General features: G+C 40.3%; 1 protein-coding gene across 2 annotated transcripts in view; it reads right to left on the bottom strand.

Annotated features, from left to right (window-relative positions):
• Positions 1–22,758, bottom strand: part of ATG10 (autophagy related 10) — a 105,948-nt gene extending 83,190 nt beyond the window's left edge. The window contains exons 1-3 of one of the 2 annotated variants that reach the window (XM_033163699.1): positions 22,737–22,758; positions 19,515–19,637; positions 7,857–7,976 (exon numbers count right to left, since the gene is read on the bottom strand). In XM_033163699.1, the coding sequence (XP_033019590.1) occupies positions 7,857–7,976; positions 19,515–19,637 (243 nt within the window). In that variant the 5' untranslated portion in view covers positions 22,737–22,758. Of the gene's footprint in view, positions 1–7,856; positions 7,977–19,514; positions 19,638–22,736 lie in introns of those variants that run through there. The other variant, XM_033163700.1, reaches the window with a different exon arrangement.
• Positions 22,759–23,118: the final 360 nt, after the last annotated feature.

The following is a 23,118-nucleotide window of genomic DNA, read 5'->3' as shown; positions in this document are numbered from 1 at the left end:
CAACTAAAAATATTCTAAAATTTGATGTTCAACAAGGAATGGTTCGAGTTAGAGTAAACATTGCTTCATTTTAGTAATTCTATAGCCAACAATTTAAGATGATTTGCTTATGTCTCACTATTTAGCAGTAGTCACATTTTCCGAATAATGTTAGTCAAACAAACAAAAACAATGTTTTCATTATTAACATCTATGTTAAGGGATCTCTGATCTGTCTGAAATAGTTAGACAGAGAGAGGTCATGCTCATATTTAACACATTTACTTTATTAGCATGCACTAGTTGGGCTACCAAGCATTAACAAAGTAAAAAGCCAGAAAGCAATGTGATTTATTATCTTGAAAAATATTGTAACATTTTCCTTTTGCAAAATTAACAATAACTACCTCAACCTACAACACAGAGGTTTCATTCACAGCGAATGGTAAGCCTTGTCTGAAATAAACCATGGCTTACCATGCTAGTGCATGCTACTCAATCTTACTCACTTCACTGCTCCTTTTCCAGAGGCAGAAAACAAATCACTGAGTAGCTGCTTAGCATCACATGCAAACCAGTACTCAGGGCAATTCAGTCAGATGGGCAGGGTACAATTATTATTATTAGTATTAGTATTATTAGTATTATTTAAAATAGTAACAATAAATTTATTTATTACCCAGTCTTCTCCCTAAGGTCTATGGGTAGGTTACAATAATTTAAAATACAGTGGTACCTCGGGTTAAGAACTTAATTCGTTCCAGAGGTCAGTTCTTAACCTGAAATTGTTCTTAACCTGAGGTACCACTTTAGCTAATGGGGCCTCCTGCTGCTGCCGCGCCGCCACCGCATGATCCTGAAGCAAAGTTCTTAACCTGAGGTACTATTTCTGGATTAGCGGAGTCTGTAACCTGAAGTGTCTATAACCTGAAGTGTCCGTAACCCGAGGTACCACTGTACATTAAATACATTTAAAACCATTTAAAATAACTTACAAGCACACATACAAATAGAGTAGGTACTAAAAATAACTCCACTCTGGAAGTTACCAAAACACAAATTACAATGGCTATGTCATTTCTGTCCAAAATGTTATTGTAGAGCTGGAAAAGGTTCAAAAAAGAGCAACCAAAATGACCAAGGGCTGGAGTACAATATGTGGCACTTTTTAGTTTAGAAAAAGAGTAGAGTAAGGGGGGACAGGATAGAAGTGTATAATAAGATTGTGCATAATGTAGAAAAAGTGGAGGAGGGAATCTCCTGCATCCTTTGTACTGGAACCAAGGGTCATTCAATGAAACTGAATATTGAAAGATTTATGACAGACAAAAGAATGTACTTCTTTAAACTGTGCATAGTTAAACTATGGAATTTGCTCCCACAAGTTGTTGTGATAGCCACCAACTCTGATGGCTTTAAAAGAGGACCAGATAAATTCATGGAGGATGAGGTTATCAATGGCTCCTAACCAAGACAGCTATTTTCCATCTCCACTGTCAAATAACAATAACAATAAATAAAGTCAGTTTGCCTCTGAATATCAGTTGCTGGGAATCACAATTACAGAGAGTGCTGCTCCGCTCAAGTCCTTCTTGTGGGCTTCCTATAAGCACCTGTTGGCAACTGTGACATCAGGATTCAGGACTTTGGGGTCCGTCAGGGGTCTTCTTATTTTTTTATGTGTTCTTATGTGCACAAGTGAAAAACATTTTGAGAGCCAGTTATGCAGGACACAGGTGGCAGGGATAGAGTAGAGGCACGTGGCAGGGATAAAAGGTATGAGAAATCTATTTCCTGCATGTTGTTGTTCAGTCGTTCAGTCGTGTCCGACTCTTCGTGACCCCATGGACCAGAGCACGCCAGGCATGCCTATCCTTCACTGCCTCCCGCAGTTTGGCCAAACTCATGTTAGTAGCTTCGAGAATACTGTCCAACCATCTCATCCTCTGTCGTCCCCTTCTCCTTGTGCCCTCCATCTTTCCCAACATCAGGGTCTTTTCCAGGGAGTCTTCTCTTCTCATGAGGTGGCCAAAGTACTGGAGCCTCAACTTCAGGATCTGTCCTTCTAGTGAGCACTCAGGGCTGATTTCTTTGAGAGTGGATAGGTTTGATCTTCTTGCAGTCCATGGGACTCTCAAGAGTCTCCTCCAGCACCATAATTCAAAAGCATCAATTCTTCGGCGATCAGCCTTCTTGATGGTCCAGCTCTCACTTCCGTACATTACTACTGGGAAAACCATAGCTTTAACTATACGGACCTTTGTTGGCAAGGTGATGTCTTTGCTTTTTAAGATGCTGTCTAGGTTTGTCATTGCTTTTCTCCCAAGAAGCAGGCGTCTTCTAATTTCGTGACTGCTGTCACCATCTGCAGTGATCATGGAACCCAAGAAAGTGAAATCTCTCACTGCCTCCATTTCTTCCTCTTCTATTTGCCAGGAGGTGATGGGACCAGTGGCCATGATCTTAGTTTTTTTGATGTTGAGCTTCAGACCATATTTTGCGCTCTCCTCTTTTACCCTCATTAAAAGGTTCTTCAATTCCTCCTCACTTTCTGCCATCAAGGTTGTATCATCAGCATATCTGAGGTTGTTGATATTTTTTCCAGCAATCTTAATTCCGGTTTGGGATTCATCCAGCCCAGCCTTTCGCATGATGAATTCTGCATATAAGTTAAATAAGCAGGGAGACAATATACAGCCTTGTCGTACTCCTTTCCCAATTTTGAACCAATCAGTTATTCCATATCCAGTTCTAAACTGTAGCTTCTTGTCCCAAATAGAGATTTCTCAGGAGACAGATGAGGTGATCCGGCACTCCCATTTCTTTAAGAACTTTCCATAGTTTGCTGTGGTCGACACAGTCAAATGCTTTTGCGTAGTCAATGAAGCAGAAGTAGATGTTTTTCTGGAACTCTCTAGCTTTCTCCATAATCCAGCGCATGTTTGCAATTTGGTCTCTGGTTCCTCTGCCCCTTCGAAATCCAGCTTGCACTTCTGGGAGTTCTCAGTCCACGTACTGCTTAAGCCTGCCTTGTAGAATTTTAAGCATAACCTTGCTAGCGTGTGAAATGAGTGCAATTGTGCGGTAGTTAGAGCATTCTTTGGCACTGCCCTTCTTTGGGATTGGGATGTAAACTGATCTTCTCCAATTCTCTGGCCACTGCTGAGTTTTCCAAACTTGTTGGCATATTGAGTGTAGCACCTTAACAGCATCATCTTTTAGGATTTTAAATAGTTCAGCTGGAATATCATCACTTCCACTGGCCTTGTTGTTAGCAAGGCTTTCTAAGGCCCATTTGACTTCACTCTCCAGGATGTCTGGCTCAAGGTCAGCAACCACACTACCTGGGGTGTATGAGACCTCTATATCTTTCTGGTATAGTTCCTCTGTGTATTCTTGCCACCTCTTCTTGATGTCTTCTGCTTCTGTTAGGTCCTTTCCACTTTTGTCCTTAATTGTGGTAATCTTTGTACGAAATGTTTCTTTCATATCTCCAATTTTCTTGAACAGATCTCTGGTTTTTCCCATTCTGTTATTTTCCTCTATTTCTTTGCATTGCTCGTTTAGAAAGGCCCTCTTGTCTCTCCTTGCTATTCTTTGGAAATCTGCATTCAATTTCCTGTATCTTTCACTATCTCCCTCGCATTTTGCTTGCCTTCTCTCCCCCGCTATTTTTAAGGCCTCATTGGACAGCCACTTTGCTTTCTTGCATTTCTTTTCATTGGGATGGTTTTCGTTGCTGCCTCCTGTATAATGTTACGAGCCTCCATCCACAGTTCTTCAGGCACTCTATCCACCAAATCTAAGTCCTTAAACCTGTTTTTCACTTCAACTGTGTATTCATAAGGAATTTGATTTAGATTGTATCTTACTGGCCCAGTGGTTTTTCCTACTTTCTTCAGTTTAAGCTGGAATTTTGCTATAAGAAGCTGATGATCAGAGCCACAGTCAGCTCCAGGTCTTGTTTTTGCTGACTGTATAGAGCTTCTCCATCTTTGGCTGCAGAGAATATAATCAATCTGATTTCGATGTCGCCCATCTGGTGATGTCCATGTGTAGAGTCGTCTCTTGTGTTGTTGGAAAAGAGTGTTTGTGATGACCAGCTTGTTCTCCTGACAGAACTCTATTAGCCTTTGCCCTACTTCATTTTGAACTCCAAGGCCAAACTTGCCAGTTGTTCCTTTTATCTCTTGACTCCCTACTTTAGCATTCCAATCCCCTATAATGAGAAGAACATCCTTCTTTGGTGTCATTTCTATAAGGTGTTGTAAGTCTTCATAGAATTGGTCAATTTCAGTTTCTTCAGCACTGGAAGTTGGTGCATAAACTTGGATTACTGTGATGTTAAAAGGACTGCCTCGGATTCGTATCGAGATCAATCTATCATTTTTGAAATTGCATCCCAGTACAGCTTTCGCCACTCTTTTGTTGACTATGAGGGCCACTCCATTTCTTTTACAGGATTCCTGCCCGCAGTAGTAGATATGATAGTCATCTGAACTGAATTCGCCCATTCCCGTCCATTTTAGTTCACTGATGCCTAGGATGTCAATGTTTATTCTTGCCATCTCCTGCATTTCCTGCATACTGCTCCCCAAACTGCTACTGCGAAGATAGGGATGGAAAGACTAGCACAATACATTGGTACCTCTGGTTACGAACAGGATCTGTTCCGGAGACCTGTTCATAACCCATAACGTGCGTAACCTGAAGCGCCGCATCTGCACATGTGCACGACGCGATTCGGTGCTTCTGCGCATGTATGTGACGTCTTTTGGCGCATCTGCGCATGCGCAAACTGCCGAACCCGGAAGTAACGCATTCCGTTATTTCCAGGTTCGGCGCGTTCGTAGCCCGTGTTGTATGCATCCTGTAGTATTTGTAACAAGAGGTATGACTGTACACATATCTATCAAAGTATTTCCAGAAAGATACCTAGAAATACCAAGAGAGTAGGTTACAATTATTAAATTACAGCAATAAAATCCAAAACATTAAGTAGAATAATAAATATAAATGGAGAACTAAAAAACTGGACTCAGCTTAAAAAAAACCAACTTCAAATCAAAGTACAGCTATTTGTCTTTTCCAGCTCTGTAGCTAACAGCAGTATGACATGGAACATTTGAATTGGAGAAATGGCATGCAAAAGAAAAGTTAAAACCTGCCCCCCACACACACACATACATACCGGTACACACTACAGACCCAGTACAACATTGCTGCTTTAAAAAAAAGAAGTCAGGAAATCAATTTACAAATCTTCTGAGTCACATATAGTCTGGCCCTAAGACAATGAACTGTAAAAACTTTGCATAGCAAAACACTTTGCAATTTGCATAATGCGACTCCACTTAGTTTGAAAGTTTCCCAACTCACCATCTTATCACAGACAGTGCTTCCATAATGCCTTTTTACCAGCAACATTTTAAAATCTCCTCTCCCATTCTTCCCACTTTTTGTTTAATATCCAGTTTGGGGAAGTCTTGCGAAACAGGAAAGTTAGCTTTCTATTTTGGGACTACTGATTGGTCCTAATGCAGATTGTTACTGCTGGTTTGAACTTAATATTAAGCTAATTCATTTGTATGGCTGAAATGGTTGCATATGATTATATGCTCTTAATTTTCCTGAAAGAAAGCAATTTGCAACAACTTCATAAAATATGGTATTATTCCAATAGTGCAGACAGACATTCAGGATCAGAATGCTAGTTGTTGACAAGTCATATCCTTCACACAGCCCATCATTTCATGGAGCACCTTCATTAGCATAAAAATTAATCCAATTAATGTTATTTCACTTCTGATGCTATATTTATTTTAATTTCAGTGACTACAGTAATGCACCAGTGATGTACCTGAGAACTTCATATTTTCTTCTGACTTCGTGAATTACATTTGCTTTTTCAAATGCCTCCTTAATATTTCATCTTGTCTGCCAAAAAATTATGTTTTCTTCTATTAGAAACTATTAGATTGAATTCCCATTATATAGAGAATCCCTTTGTAGTGTGAATATAGTCTTCTACTCTGTCAAGCAGCCATAGCAGGTTTCTTCCTTGCCATTTTCCTTCTTTGTTCCAGCGCTATGCATAAATTCAGTTTCTCTAATAAGGTATTCCTCAGCAGCCTTCGTGCCGATTGTATGGACTTTAATTTCCTAACTTTTCCCGCCAGGCGTCTCCTAATTAATATCCTATTTTTTGAAGTTATTTAGGTTTAGTAGTACAATGATCCTTCTCAGTGTGATCAGCCCTGTAAGTTTTAGCAATCACCACTACTTGGCTGCTCAACCAGTTTGTTTTCCAACTTATTCCCTATAATGTCCCAAAAAAAGAACAATTTTGTTTTAGAATTATAAACTAATTCTCTTTAGTTGCAGGGTAGCTTTCTTTGAGTAGCCCAAGCCTTGCTCAGCTTCACTGTAGCACAGTTTGCCTAAAATCACATGAGTTACCCTGCAGTACCTTGTTTGCTCCTGATTTGTGTGCTTTGGATTTTAAAAACTCATTGATGTGCAGGAAGTGAAATCCAGATGATTTTGAGATCTTCTTTATGCTGAGTGCAAGTTTTTCATTTGGTGCAAAGGCATCAGTTGAGCTATAGGCAAAACAGCAGCTAGCCTCAGTCATACTGCTATGCTACTCATTTTCCTCCTGTAGCTGAAAGGACAGTGCACTTATAGCAGCCTGTGCAGCATTGTGGAGCTGCAGAGCCACCCTTCTTACACCAGTGTCACCAGGGTGGATAAAAATCAACAAAGATAGATAGATAGATAGATAGATAGAGGATTTTTGAAATTTAAATTGGATTTTTTAAATGTAAATTAAAAAAAATATGCTTTTGGAGGAAAAATCTTCCTAAAGATAGTTTTCTATTTAAGTTACATTATTGTCCAAAGGTTATTCATCAGGAAATAAAGATTTGTTTTAAGTTTTTCATGTGTGGTAAAACTTAGTCTTTTTTTATTTTAAAAAATCAGTTAACCACATCAGTTAACAAACATGGATACATATGCTATAATGTTATTGTTTTAGTTAAATAAATTGTTTAAATTGTTACTAATGATTATTTTTCTCTTTCCAATAAAGTACAACAGAAAAGTTGTCCAAATATAAACAGTTAACTTATTACACTTCACAATAATTTCATAATTATCTATGTATTTCTAATAGTATAACCAAATCAGTAATTTTTGATATAACTGTAAAAACTACTTTGAACATTTATTATTCCAAAAATTAAACCTTGATCTGGTTGTAAATATTAAGATTATATCAGCAAGAATGCATCTTTCTCTAAAAAAAAAGATTTAAATCAAGTCTTACTGACTAGTGATTTAAATCAAGTCTTACTGACTAGTGATTTAAATTGATTTGATTTAAATCCAAACCACCCTGAGTGTCACTGCAGCTTACTTTAATGGGGCTGGGGTGGAGGGGAGTGACAACACCAGTCAAGAGGGCAGCTCTAAGCTCCACCCCACCCCACAGGCTGCTACTGTCCTTCCCACCACCTTCTTGAGAATCAACATCTACTTGAATTGTGCAGGCTAGCACAAAGCTGCAGATTACAGTACACTTAACTGTAAGCACACACAAGTACATAGGACTACCAAGAAGCAGAACAGAAGCAACTCACTTTTCAGAACTAGCTATGGACCTGACTTTGGTAACAGCAACCCTTCCAATTTGTGTATATCTCTTTTTGTGTAACTAGTTCTAGACTCTCTTCAAAGTGCAAATATACTTCAACAAAGATTATGCAACTTGCTGATAAGGCAGTGGCTGAACTGTCACAGAGCTCAACAGCAAAATATCAAAATGTTTTCAATAACATAGGGACTTATTGTCTAATTTTGTAGGTTGTACTTACCCCAATATGTGCAAATGTTATTTCATCACACTCACTAGCCATATCCTCTATGTCTGCTGCGACACTTCCACCTTTCACTTGAAAGTGTGTTTTAGTCATATAGCCATCATCAACAGAGTCCTGTGTTTAAAGAAAATAAATGACATTGCTATCTTTTCACCAGAAACCTCAGCAATTCAATAAATGAAACATTTAGGCCTCGTTAACCGATATAGATTGCGGGAGAAGATGACTGCCAAATGCTTGAAGCAGGGTTTTGAGCTCTAAGGCCAACTCTTAAGGCATGTTTCTGCTCCATAACCAACCCTTAGCACTTGTTTTTACCTTCTCTTCCGTTTTACTTCTTAACTCCTTTTAGTGCTTCATTTTGTTGCTTTAATTTATTGTTTTATCTCATTGTTTTATTGTTCTAACTCCCCTAAACTGTGAGGCCGCATGAAGCTGGGCTGGCTGAGCACTTTACTAGGCAGTGCCAAACGCAATGCCGTGTCAAAGTTTACAAGATACTAGTTATAAATTAAGGAAGAGAAACATCTTAATTATCAGAACTGTTGACGAGCAAGCCCAGGTGGCAGCTGCAGAGAGTCCAAAATGCTCCCTTCTGCTGCGTGGCATTGACTCTGGACTCGTAAATTCAAGGCCGCTGCATTTGGAGATAATTGATTTCTGCAAACTGCCATCAAATAATCATAATTATTATGGTACTTACTAGAAAGAAATGAAAAGATCTGGGAATCATGCCAGATTCGTTAACCAGCTCCCCAGAACCCCGAAGGAGACAGAGCAAAATCATACATTATTTTCTCCAAAAGGAAGAGAGTAAGAGGGAGCTGAACGAGTTAATTCTAGATGAGGCCATTCCCCCTCCTTCCACTGTTCTGGATTGATCAACTCATCTTAAAGGGCTCCGTCAAGATTCCAAAAAATTTAACTACCCAACAAGCCTGGCTCAAGAACTGGCCTTAGCTGAGAAATCCTATAAGGCAAACATAACTGATATAACGACCCAGAAGACACCTTCTGAGCTTGGAAAAAAACTTTCAAAGTCAACAGGTTACTTCCAAATGTACTCAAACAGTGGAGAGAGACGGCTATCTTCAGACCAGTTCTACTTGATATGTGCGGAGCTCCCCTGTATGAAAAAAATTCTAACAATAACAAATGGGCTACTTCTGACTCTAGTGGAAAATTTTACACCTCAAGAAAGAGGCACAGAGCCAAATAACCGATATATATTTCTTAACAGATATGGTTAAAAATGTTCAGCAGAATTCACAAATATTCTTCACTACTCTATTTTATGTCTTTTTTACTTGCAAATGGTGTCCTGCACAATACTTTCCACCAGGTATTGTGGTAGTGGTGCTGTTGTTGTTTAAAAAAAACAATTTTTATTAATTTTTCAGTTTATACATCTCAAAATAAACATTTTACATAATACCATGTAACAATTGACTTCCCTCCTTCCCCTTTCATGCTTCATTTTACTTATCATCATTCCTGCATATTTTACTATAGCAAATCTAATCATTTCTCCATTTTACATCCTTCAAATATTTACCATACTGTTGAATTTATCAAAACACTACCAGCGTTTTCAATTGTACACAATTATTTTCTAAATATTCAGTAAAAAATTTCCACTCCTCTTGCCCTCTTATTCTATGTTAAACCTGCTGCTTCTGCAAATTCTATCATCTTAAGTTGCCAGTCTTCCTTACTAGGGATCTCGCTCATTTTCCATCTTTGGGCTAGCAAAATTCGAGCTTCCATGGTGTGGGTGTGGGTGTGTATGCATGCACCTTGTTTGATTAAAAAGCCTCTCATTACTGCCTTACTGGCATCCCAAACCATATTTAGATCTGTTCCTTTATTAAGGTTTAGGTCGAAAAATTCTTGTAGGGAACATTTAGCTTCCATCAGAAAGAAGAACATTTTTCACCTGCCATGGTCATCAGAATACCATTGTGAATTGATAACATCCTTGGTTGGATCTCAACCTTTTTTACTCTAGTTGTCAGTTCTTTCAAAGCCCATATCAAGTCTATTCTACTTGAAGAATTGTTTGCATTTGAGGAAAAAGTGAATTCCCGGATAAGTGGGTGTCTGAGACACCAAAGATCAATTACGGTAGATCCAGGTTTGCCACCATGTTGAAGAAAGCATTAGGTAGTTTCCTTTCTTTAGCGTCTGGTTTTCTTATAGATCAGTCTAAATCTAGGGACACCACACAATTAAAGTCACCCATCATTATTAATTTGCCATCAAATATCAAACAGTTTCTCTTCTATAGTTTTGAAGAATTCAGCTTTCTGATCGATAGGAGCATATACTCCTATTAAAATGATAGGTTCTCCTTCTACAGTCACTTCGATGGCAATAATTCTGTCCTCTTCATCTTTAAAGATTAATTTTGGATCCAATTTAGGATTGACGCACATTACCCCTCTCTTTTTGGTTTTATCTGAAGATATAAACTCTTGTCCTAGTCCTTTATTTATTAGTAGTTTTATATATTGTCTTTTTATGTGTGTCTCCTGCAAACAAATAATATCTAATTTCTGCTTAGCCAATGTGTGATATTTCTCTTCGTTTTATTATGAAGTCCATTTACATTCCATGGAAATAATTTAAGATCCATTTAGTATTACTTCCTCTCTTTTGCCTTTTAAACTGTTCAATTTTTAAAAAAATCCCTTTGCCTTTACTGTTTGTCCTCTTTTCCCTCCTCTTCTTTCCACCAGGTATTTTGTTTATATGGCTTATATATATACATGCCCAAACCTTTTTCGAGATCAAACTTTATCCTAAGAACACATCAGTGGATACACAAAAGTGTAAGGGTGGAGGAAATGCATCATTTGCGAAAGGATGATTTACACATAATAAAAGGGGGAAAATCACCTTTAAAATACTTTTTAAAATATTATATATGTTTATATTATATTAGCTATATGTGTTAATGAGAGAAAATAAAAATAGATATGGGGCAGAGGAATGGCCATGAATATAGATCAACAGATAACCCTCTATTCAGAAAAGAGATCTCAAAAACATCAGATAATCCAAATAAAACAAGGTGGTATTCCTTAAGCCATAACAGCTGACCTACTTTCAGTTAGGTAAATATGGTAAACCTGTAAATACTGACAAAAAAAGAACAAACGTTCAATTGATATTTCAATAGAAGCATTGAGGATGTATCCTTCCCATATGCCATTGAAAATGTGATTGGAAAATTTACCATCTGTAAATCAGGGAAATGTGAAGTAGCACTTTCTAAAATTAAACATTAAAAGTATTCAGACCCAGAAAACTCACACTAAAAAGCCCTGTAAGAACAAAAGCATTAGAAATCACTAACTTAAATTTCAAAATTTAAGGTCTGTGAAAGTTAGAAAATTCTGCATATTTCACATCATAAAACTAAAATACTGTACATTATTCCTAAAACGCAGGAAAGCATGCAAATCAGACAAAGAGCACTTCATATGAGAGAACAAGTGAACAAAAGTAATGGATACATATTAAAATGACATCAATTATGAAAAGAAATAAGAAATTTATTGCAAATGTAATCCCAAATACCATATTTTTCGGTCCATAAGATGCACCGGGCCATAAGGCGCACCTATTCTGTAAAAGGGGGGAAACAAGAAAAAAAATATTCTGCCTCAAACCTGGCGGCAACTGCGGCGGAGGAGGAGAAAGCAGCTTTTGGGCTGCACATTCCTCCTCCGCAGCTGCCACCACCGCCAGCAGCAAAGGGGCGGGGGGGGGAAACGTTCCTCCTTCCTCCCCCGCCCCGTTGACGCTGGCTTTAAAGCAAGGGGGAAGAACTGCTAGCAATGTACACAGCGTCAGGGCGGCTCTCCCAGGCTGCTAGGTCCCGCCCCCCGCCGCCGCCTCTCACCGCGTTCAGCGAGAGGTGGGGCGGTGGGCAGTGGAGCAGATGCTGCTGGATCCTGCCCGCAGCTTCCGTTCACAAAAACAAACCTGTTTTTGCGAACAGAGGTGGCGGGGAGGATCCAGCAGCATCTCCACTGTCGCCCCCCACCGAACATGGCGGAGGTGGGGGGGCAGCAGCGGAGCAGATGCTGCTGGATCCTTCCCGCAGCCTCCGTTTGCAAAAACAAGTCTGCTTTTGCGAACGGAGGCGGCAGGGAGGAACAAGCAGCATCTGCTCCGCTGCCTGCTGCCCCCCGCCACTCACTTGACAGGGAGCATTCACTCCATAAGACGCACCAACATTTCCCCTTACTTTTTAGGAGGGGGGGAGTGCGTCTTATGGAGCGAAAAATGCAGTATATGTTTACATTTATAGGAATTATATGGCCAGGACGATATTGATACAACAAATACGTATCTACTATGCTTGTGATAATGAAACTATACTATAAATAATATATGCATTAGGAAGCTGGAAGAGGAACAAAATCAAGATGGGCACAAAAATAAACAAGTGATGAGGTTGTATAAACAAAGACTGATGTATAATCATGCAGCACTGTGGGTCTTTTCACACATTTTTGGGGATGAATGGTGGTGAGGACTACTTGCTCACTGTTTTGCCCACTTGATGCTATCAGGGCAAATAAAGGCAAAAGGAAAATTAATGCCAACACAAAATAAAACACATAAGAGATGAGTCTACTGACAGTGTGTGGGAATATATATATATATATATTCACCTGCCAAATATTAGCTGCAGTTCATTAGTAAATATTTTAAAGCTTTTGCTTTTTAAAATGCCAGATACTGGGCAAATGGTGAAATGTGTACAGAATCAATGATGCAAAGGTAGATGATACCTGGTAGGTGGGCAAATGTAAACTGCAACTTTGCTTTCTTGTTCCCAGGTGGCTTTTCTCCAACTTCCTTTCCCTGGTCTCTAATTCTTCATATTTTCTGGCACCTTCTTATAATATACTGTACTGTACATTATTTTATCCTTCCTAGGAATATCATCATCATCATTCTTTATTCGACTGGCAGTCAGAAAAAATACATTTATCCATACAAAATTAAAACATCTAAAACATCTAGAGGAACTTTAGAATAAAACATAGCCAACACTAACATGAAGCTATACAGATAAATCCATGTCAATGCAATCACTTTTAGTCCTAGGAATATCTTGCTCACCCCATTCCCATGTCCTGTTTCCTACACTCTGGTACTCCAAGCTGATCCTGCCTATTTTCCTTTCCTCAGCTCACATGCATCCTCTGCAACTCCCATCACCAAACCATTGGCAAAGTTGGCTGGGATTGACAGCAGTTATAGTCTATAGTCTAAATGAGGACCCAGACTGGGAATGGCTACTTTACACCTTCTTTCTTGCAGATTAAGAAGAGCCTTAATGGATCAGACAAAAGGGACTCGCCAGCATCCTGTCACTCACAGCAACCAGTCAGATGCCTCTGCGAAGCCCAAGGCAGAACATAAAAACAAGAGCCATCTTCTCTTGTTCCAAGCAATCACTGGTAGTGAGAGGCAAAATTGCCTCTGAAACTTTCATTCAGTTAAGCAAACTTTAGCTCGGTTGGTTAGAGAATGGTGCTGATAACACCAAGATTGCAGGTTCAATCCCCATACAGGACAGCTGCACATTCCTGTATTGCAGGGGGTTGGACTAGATGATCCTCACGGTCCCTTCCAACATGCAGTGCTGTCAAGTATCCCGTTTTCCCCGGGATTCTCCCTTATTTCAAGCAGTTTCCCGCTGCTCTCCCTTGTTTTTTATTTCCCTTAAATTTCCTGTTTTTAATGGAAGCAGCTCCTCCCCTGCTGGCCAGGGACTGGGTGGGAAGACCTCGCCTACTTGGAGAGAAAAGCCTCAGCCCTCAAAGCAAGTGGGAGCCCTTTCCCGTGCTTACAGGGGGGTGTATTCCTCCCCCTGCATCAGCCCCTATCCATTGCCACCGAGCCCCTCAGCTGGCCAATAGGGTTAGCTGGCGGGCAGAGCCTGGCTGCCTTTGAGCAGCTGCTGCTTCCTGTCCTGTTTTGATGGGATCAGACAAGAAGACGATGGGGCTCCATCGCGCGGAGCACATGGCTGCCCTCCTCTTTGCTGGCTGCCCTCCTCTATGCTCCGCTCCGAGCCCTCTTGGAGTTTACATTGCTGCTCCGCCCACGTTTGTTTCTGGCTCTGCCCACCACTGACATGAGACTGCTGATCCCTTATTTTCAAATCCAAAACTTGACAGCTATGCCAACATGATTCTATGTGACTGATTCTTTGGTTGCCCACTGTAGCTTGTGTGCAAAGCATGTTGTGGGTAAAATTGCTTGTTTTCACAATGACCTTGATACTGTTGTTACAGCAAGTCCACATGAGAGCATCAATGTTGCATCTAACAGAGTTTTCTGAGATCATTTTTAGTTGATGTAGCCCAAGGACACAGACAAGCTGCTTGCTAGTATGCACCCATCCACATGCACTCTTAACTCTTGCCCATCTTAACTAATCAAAGCTAGCCAGGGAAGTTTTGCAGGAGGAAATGTATTATAATATCCTCACCAATGTACACTATTTCAAGAAGTGAGAAGTTCTAAGGACAGTGCTACTCAGGGTTTGGTTTTTCTTTGAGGAAATATTCTGTAATATTTGGTTTATTTACAGATATAGTAGAGCATAGATTGAGGCAAGCAGCTTATGAACTCCCAACTATCAGCAAACCTGCTACCTTACAACAAAACCCCAAGGAGATGCACCCTGCACCCCGTGTGTCATTCTCCCTGTCTCTGAAAGCTTACACTGCCCTCCTCCCACTAGCAAGAAGATACCAGATTAAACATATCTGCAAATGTGCAGACATATGCAATATTATATATGAAGCAAGGTAAAGGGACCCCTAACTGTTAAGTCCAGTCACAAACGACTCTGGGGTTGTGGCGCTCATCTCGCTTTACTGGCCGAGGGAGCCAGCGTACAGCTTCTGGGTCATGTGGCCAGCATAACTAAGCCGCTTCTGGCGAACCAGAGCAGCGCACAGAAACGCTGTTTACCTTCCCACCAGAGCGGTACCTATTTATCTACTTGCACTTTGACATGCTTTCAAACTGCTAGGTTGGCAGGAGCTGGGACCAAGCAACGGGAGCTCACCCCGTTGTGGGGATTCGAACTGCCGACCTTCTGATCGGCAAGCCCTAGGTTCTGTGGTTTAGACCACAGCGCCACCCGCGTCCCCTGTATATATGAAGTACAATATTGTTTTCTAATTATTATGTTTACCTGGAATGAACTGAATTAGTCTATAAATATATCTTTCTTGTTCAGATCACTCCAACAACATTTTATTAACTAAATGTAAGCTGTTCACACCAACAACTTTTTGTTAGCTAGATGGCCACATGGACGACTTTTAGAGAAAACATTTGTTCCTGGGGGAGACTGAAAGGAACATCAATATTTTTCAGCAAAACTGTTTACCTCTTTGGGAATATAGCTTCATCGAAATTTCACAGAAGAAAACCAGATGTTTCATTTCTTCAGCTTTAAGTAATTTTCATGTCAAATAGGGGTGTGATACATCCTTTTTTGTTTTGAACCAATCTCTTGTAACATCAAGTTTAATTAAACTATGTTAAATTACTTTGCCTGAATATGCTATTTTTCTCTCAAGGAACTCCCTGCACCTCAGACAGACCCCTTCCTCATACCTGGCACCACATAAATTTAAAGAAGCATCTTTTTCTATGGGAGATGTATATTTGCACGTCCTGTATGTACAAAAGAATAAAACAGGAATTATTCTTGGCCTGGTGCCTGATGTGAATGGTTAATAAAATCTAAAGTGAGTCTAGAACAGCTGCATACCTTTAAGGGTGCTGCTCAGTTTTCAGTACACAGATTCCTGCTGTTTGTGGCTCTAGATCAAGACAGCTTGGAATGTTTGGTACAAAAACCTGTCAGTTGCCGCTTTCCAATCAACACTTAACTGGGCAGAATCTCCTTTTTCTGAAACACTTTCTCCTCCTAGCAATATCCAATAGCTGTAAGTGCTAGGTTGTAGACGCAGAACCAGCAATAATATGCAAGTGTGCCTCCCTCCATAGCTGCTGCCTTCACAAAGCCTCCTGAAAACCCATTATCTGCCTTTTCATCTGCCTCTTTGAAAACATATCCAATTATCCCAAACAGAAAATGTTGCATAATTTAACCTTATTTATTAACTGTAAATATATTAAATAACCTTTGGGGACCATTTTGCATCCCTGCAAAGACTGCACCTGAAGCAGGTGCCCTGTCACCCCCCCAACTTCATTATAAACCTCCTACATACTAGCTCCAATAAGCAAATTAAGCATGCTGTCCTCAACAAATAAGTCTTGCCAAAAAAAGTTTAAGTACTGATTGAATCACGTGGCAAACATAGCTGGGAAGAATATCTGCTGAAAGGGAACCAAACTGCATAGTTGATAATGAATGGTAGCTGCATATTAAGAGCTTATTTCTCAAAGGAAGCACAAACAAATTGGGGTTTTATTAGCTGTTTCATTAAGTTTTATTTTAGACAAACACAACAGAAAGCATATGTGCAACATCTGATATAAAAGGATTCTATTCAAAACAAGTCTCTGTACAGAACCCATTAATGTAGCATTAAATTACTCAACAAGGCTGCAAATTTAACTATAAATTTAACTCTTTGACTAATCTATCATTTCTGACAGAGTTTATTTCATTTGCTCTGATCTTTAAATCAATGTGTGTCTCACTCCAGCACATTAGTTCCGTCTTTTAAGTAGCATTACATATATACACATATCTCTGTGTGTGTGTTATGTATGGCTAGTGCCATGGGCTATAGTAGCACTTTCTTTTTATCAAGTTTACTCCTAAAACAAATCAGTGTGTGTGCTTCTGTCAGTAAACATTTGAACACAGAACAGATCAGTTTAGAGAAAATTACCTTGTTCTTAGAGTTACTTTTGTGGCGATGCTTTATTTATATTCCCACTAAGACACAATAAGCCAAACTCTGAACATACCTGTGCTAGAAAAAACCAATTCTTTTTGCGCATGCAGCTGTAATGTTCAATGAGGAACAATAACTGAACTCAAATCTAAGCAATTGGGGGGAATAGGATCTACCAGGAAGAGAAAGATCTCAGTAGCATATTCAGTAGCTATGGAATTCTGAACTTAAATGCTAGCTACAATTCAGAAGTTGGGTATTCTCAAATCAAATTGAAATTAATGGATTTGGGTGCAATTCTTGTCACATTTTCATGTGGGTAAATTCCGTTGATCATAGCAGGGTTTACTGCATAGCATTGTATCCACTGCTACTCTCATGCAACATGATGCACTTATTATTATTATTATTATTATTATTATTATTATTATTATTATATAAATTTGCATACTACCCTTCATCTGTATCCCTCTGTAATTTTAATGGAACTAAAGTATGATCACAAAACTATAGGAAGCAGCCCAATACCAAGTCAAATCTCTGGTCTATCTAGCTCAGTATTGCCTATGATTGGCAGTGGTTGTTCGGGATTTAAAAATGAGATATTTCCCAAGCCTTGCTGGAGATGCCAGGGATTTAACCTGGCACTGTTTACAGGCAAGGCACGCGAACTGAAACTAAAGCCATGAGCTATGTTCAACATAATCTGTATAGACAGGTTCCAGTTTCCTATAGTAGCATAATACTGCATGCCCAGGACCTGGGAACTTAGGTTTCCCAGGACCAAGGAAACCTAAGTTCAAATCCCTATCCCACTTGATTATTGTTGGGGGTTTTTTTAAAAAAAAAAAACCAACAACCTTAAAGCAGTTTACAAAACGATAAAACAAGAAAAATTCACAGCCACACTTAAAAACATACAAAAGTTAAAATTTTGTTGTTGTTGTTGTTCAGTTGTTCAGTCGTGTCCGACTCTTCGTGACCCCATGGACCAGAGCATGCCAGGCACGCCTATCCTTCACTGCCTCCCGCAGTTTGGCCAAACTCATGTTAGTAGCTTCGAGAACACTGTCCAACCATCTCATCCTCTGTCGTCCCCTTCTCCTTGTGCCCTCCATCTTTCCCAACATCAGGGTCTTTTCCAGGGAGTCTTCTCTTCTCATGAGGTGGCCAAAGTACTGGAGCCTCAACTTCAGGATCTGTCCTTCTAGTGAGCACTCAGGGCCAATTTCCTTGAGAATGGATAGGTTTGATCTTCTTGCAGTCCATGGGACTCTCAAGAGTCTCCTCCAGCATCATAATTCAAAAGCATCAATTCTTCGGCGATCAGCCTTCTTGATGGTCCAGTTCTCACTTCCGTACATTACTACTGGGAAAGTTAAAATACTAACACAAATTAAAATTACCTCAACTTTCCAAGCATCTGGGTAGGCTTGCCTAACCGAAAGTGTTTTTAGTAGGTACCAAAAAGAGTACCGTGAAATTACCGGTACCTGCTTGATCTCAATAGGCAAGGAATTCCAAAGTGCTATTGCTGTCATACTAAACAATCGAGTTCTTACAAATGTGCAACCGATATTATGTGGCACCTGTAGTAGTGCCAATTCCACCAATCGAAATGTTTGAGTGGACACATATGGGATAAGGTGATCTCACAGGTAATCTGGTCTCAAGCGCAACCTGATACATTACTGAGCTGTTGTAAAGACAAAATTGGATGGGGAGAGGGAGACACAACCATATACAATACCCTGACCACATTTGAGGAAGGGAAGGAGTAAAATAAATAAGTAGAACAATCGACTGTAGCACTGAAATTTTGCAATCAAGATCTGATTTGCTCTGAAACAAAACCCTCACACACACAAATCACTTAGCCTTGACATTTAACTCCCAAGCTTGACTATTTTTACCCCAAAATATTACTTATGTGACATATATTTTCCTAAGATACTTTTAAATGGAACACCACACATGCAGAAAAAACAATCTTTATTTCAATTCAGAATTGTCAATTTACCTCATTTTTATGGTCAGACTACAAACAGCGATTTTCATGGTCAATTGTTGCAAAAAAGGCTCCCCTCTCAACAATTAGATAGGAAAGCTGTTGTTAATCAGAATATCATTCAAAGCACAATTTATGTTCTATAAATACTAATGCCAGTTGTGAACAGGAAAGCTTGTGTGTGTGTGTGTGTGGAGAGAGAGGGGGGGGGAGGTTGGTAACTTTTGTAAATATTTCCAAAACTATACAATCTTTCTGATAATTCCATGATTTAAAAACACCTGAAAAATAGTTAAACACACATTGAATCCCCAAACTACTTTTCAATTTGAAGGAACCATAGTGCAGAAAAGGTAACAAAGTAAAACAGGAGTACAGATTTCTTAATTATTATTAAATTTCTATTCCGCCCTTCATCCATGGATCACAAGGCTGTTTGCAATATAAAAATACAAAAATACATAACATAGCAATAAACCAAAACAGTAACCACCACCCACCACCCACTACCCACCACCCACCACCAAGTTTAAAAGGCCACAGATTGTTTAACTGGCCAAAAGAAAGGCCTCGGAGAAAATGAATGTTTTTGCCTGGCATTTAAAGATATGCAATGAAGGCACCAGGCAAGCCTTCCAGGACATCAAAACACATCCCTGGCCTATAAAATTTGAGACAAAACTAGCAACACAGTGTTTCGGTTAGAGATTAAAATCTGGCACATACCTTTACAATTCTCCACTGCCAATTGTCTCCTACTTGTTGTGAGTGTTTGATAAATTCTGCACAATATTGCTTGAATTTATTCTCTTCCAGAAAGAAATCTTCACCACACAAGTTAAGTGACATCTATTTAAAAAAACCAAAGTGTTAGTATAGACAGATATAGTTAACTCTGAACAGAATATATAGATCTCCCAAAGGAACAGGAAGCAATACAAGAGATCAACAAACAATAGGAATTGGGCTACTGCCCAATCCCTTGCCTTCAGATGAACTTTCTACTTATGGACAATGATTTCATGTCATTACTTGATGGTATAATATTTCTATAGTAACTTATTACCTGTACAGTTTGATGGGACATTAAGCTAATGCAGGAATTGCAAACCTACAGCCCTTCAGATGTTGCTGGACTCCAACTGCCATCAGCCCAAACCAACATGGCCAGTGGTTGGTAGCTATAATCTAATAACATCTGGAAAGCTAAAGACTCCCCATCCCTGAGCTAATGATTCCTGAATTGCAGGGGGTTGACCTAGATGACCTTCAGGGTCCCTTCCAACTCTACAATTCTACAATTCTAGTATACTTTTCCAAAGGCAGAAGCCTCTCCAGAGTGGGTACTGTTTTTTACACTTCAACCTGTAATGCATTCTGTCAGACAATATGCTTCAATAAAATGAGCAGAGCTTAGACAAGCAGACCACTTTCAAGGATTGAAATGCTGGTATAGGTGAACCTTCTGCCATTTGTATCTCTCAGTTTTACATGGATTATTGACAGTATGAGTAGGATCAAATATCACCACCACTCTGGATTACAAGGAACTGGGAAGTTTCCAAGTTTGGGGAAAATGTCAGTAATTACTACATCTCCCATTGCAGTTATCAGGTGTGAAATTGTAATCAACACAGTGCAGGTAAAAATACTGTAGTCTTCACACACACTTCAAATAGAACCACCTGTTTTTAGCAAATGAGCAGATGTAGGCATAACAGAGAAACTGAAAATTATAATGCAGTATTGCTTCTTTCCCCATACTTGTACAATAAAATCATTTTAAGAGGAAATAATTGGCCAGTTTTTTTTATTAAATGCACATATAAGCAGCGTACTAAATTCTGAAGCATCCATGAGAATTTAGTCTGCTCTTATACCTTGTAACATTACCAATTTTCCTTTATGTTTGGTTTTCAGAATTAAGGATCCTATAGCAATGCTGCACAACTTGTCCCTCATCATGCTGAATGCAATCCATCAGACATGTGTGGTATTTTACCAAACACTTGATATATTTTTCTAGTCTAATACCTGCCTTAGACTTAAAAATGGAGGGAGTGGGGAGGGGAGAGATAGAGTGCCTGAAAACCCAAAATACATTACAGTATTGTGCTCAGATTCATCTTGGTGTGTTATACAAGCTTTAACTGATGCATTTAAAGTACAGACAACCCCCATTTACACATGTTCAATATGTGTGTGACTGCACATACACACACCGCATCAAACCTGGAAATGACCCCAAAACATCACAAAAGTCTCATTGTATCCTGCCTAAGTGAGACTTTCAAAGGCTCCCCCCCCCCCGAAACACATAACATTGTTTCCTTTATCTTCATTGTTCAGATGTCTGTGTCATTGTTTTGTAGCAAAAAAAAAACAGCACCCACATACATATTTATTTCCTAAATACAGTACAAAAAAAAAAACATTTTTAAAAAGCCTAAAGAAACTCCAAAAGGAGTGAGGACTAGGAATACACAGAAGCTGCAGTGCTGAAAGATGAGGTGGAAACAGAAGATCAGATAGGAAGGGGAATGGAACAGATAGATATGATCACAGAGAAGTTCAGGGAAGTTTTTTATGTCTGGTGTTTTATCGCTTTATTATTATTATTATTATTATTATCATCATCATCATCATCATCATCATCAATTCTGTTGGGTGCTGCCCAGAGTGGCTGGGGAAAACCACCCAGATAGGTAGGGTATAAAATGTTTATTATTATTATTATTATTATTATTATTACTACTACTACAGGGAAATTTACAGCATAAAAATACAAAATGAGAACACAAAATACACACCAAAAAAACAAACTGATAATGCCCTTCTCATGAACATTTAAAAGGTCATAAATTGTTCAATCAGCCAAAGGCCTTCTTAGAATCATAGAATTGTAGGGTTGCAAAGGACCCTGAGGGCATGGAACAGTGAGCAGGAGCATTAAGCACTGGAACCTTTCATTGTTGATCCCGCCTGTTCCTCTGAACACAAACTGCTGCGGAATAACAAGGCGCAAACCCCTTCAGGGCTACATAGGCTCCTGATTGGTTACTGTAAGAAACAGGATGCTGGACTAGATGAACCATTGATCTGAGCCAGCAGGGCTCCTCCTTATGTACACACACCAGAGAACACTGGCAGGGGATATTTAGTACATCTCCAGCTGGCTCTAAGTTTCGGAAAGCACAGGTGTCTTTTGCTGCGTTTACAAAGCCCTCTGCTCCCTAAGTTTCAGTCGCTGCTTAGTTCCAACCACCCAACGGGGCTGCTGTGGTGACCAATGACCAGCGCAAACATGTGCACCTTTCCACAGCCCACATTTCCCTCATTTGGCCGAGTCAGGAGCAACGGAGAGGCAGCAGGACGCCCGAATGAAAACGTGCCTTCTTGTTGTTTTCAAATGGCCTGAAACTTGTTGTCCCAGGGGACCAAGCTGCGCCAAGGCATAGGTTGGCATTCGCATTGCAAGCCTGTTTCTCCTTCCTCCTCGCCTGTAAAACCACTCCTGCTTTCGGCATGTTTGTATGGACAAGAAGTGATCTGTGTACTGTGGGGTGGGAATTCCCCTGAAAAACATGCAGTAAGGCAGCACAACAACGCCCCCCCACACACACACCTATGGCATTCCCGTTTACGGTGGGGGGGGGGGAGAGAAACTGAGCGTACACTGAGGGGGGATGTGGGAAGTGAAGAGTGCTGCCCAAGGAATGGGCCACGGCAATGGCAGTTTCAAACGGAGGGCGGGAGTTTCCAAACCGCGCCTCTGAGGCGAAGTTGGCTAGCAAAGAGCGATGGAAAGCCCCTCGGGGAGGAAACAGGCTCGAGAGACCAGCCTCCGCGCCTCCTGCCAGGCTGGGGCTGCCGGCGGCACCCGAGCGCCCTGCGACCGCCTCTTCCTTTCCATCCTCCCTCTTCGCCTCGGCTCCCCCTTTCGCTCACCTTCTCCGCCTCCCGCCAATTTCTGACAACAAGGATCCGTCTCTTCCTTTCTTGTGGGAGGAGCTCGGGGGAGGGGAGCGAGAGCGCGCCAGAGCGCAAGCGCAGAAGCACCCGCGCGGTTTCCTTCCCTCTCTCTCTGCCACCGCTCTCGGGCTCCGGGAAGAGCCTCGGGACCCGCACCTCGAAAGCGCATGTGCTAGTCCGACGCATGCGCGTCTGTATGCGAGGGGGCGGTTAGAGGGCAGGGGTAAAGTGTTGTGTTGGGAAAGGGCGTTGCGCGTTGTTTCAGGGTTGGCAGCGTTTAACGTGAAGGTCCTCCCAAGTCCACCTTTTTCCTTTTTTTTTTTTAAGTGTGTTACTAAACATGAGGCAGCTGGAATTG

The sequence above is a fragment of the Lacerta agilis genome, chromosome 11 (assembly GCF_009819535.1).
Source record: "Lacerta agilis isolate rLacAgi1 chromosome 11, rLacAgi1.pri, whole genome shotgun sequence".
Taxonomy (NCBI): domain Eukaryota; kingdom Metazoa; phylum Chordata; class Lepidosauria; order Squamata; family Lacertidae; genus Lacerta; species Lacerta agilis.
The sequence above is the reverse complement of the archived record's forward strand: the minus strand, read 5'-3'. Positions and strand labels throughout refer to the sequence as shown.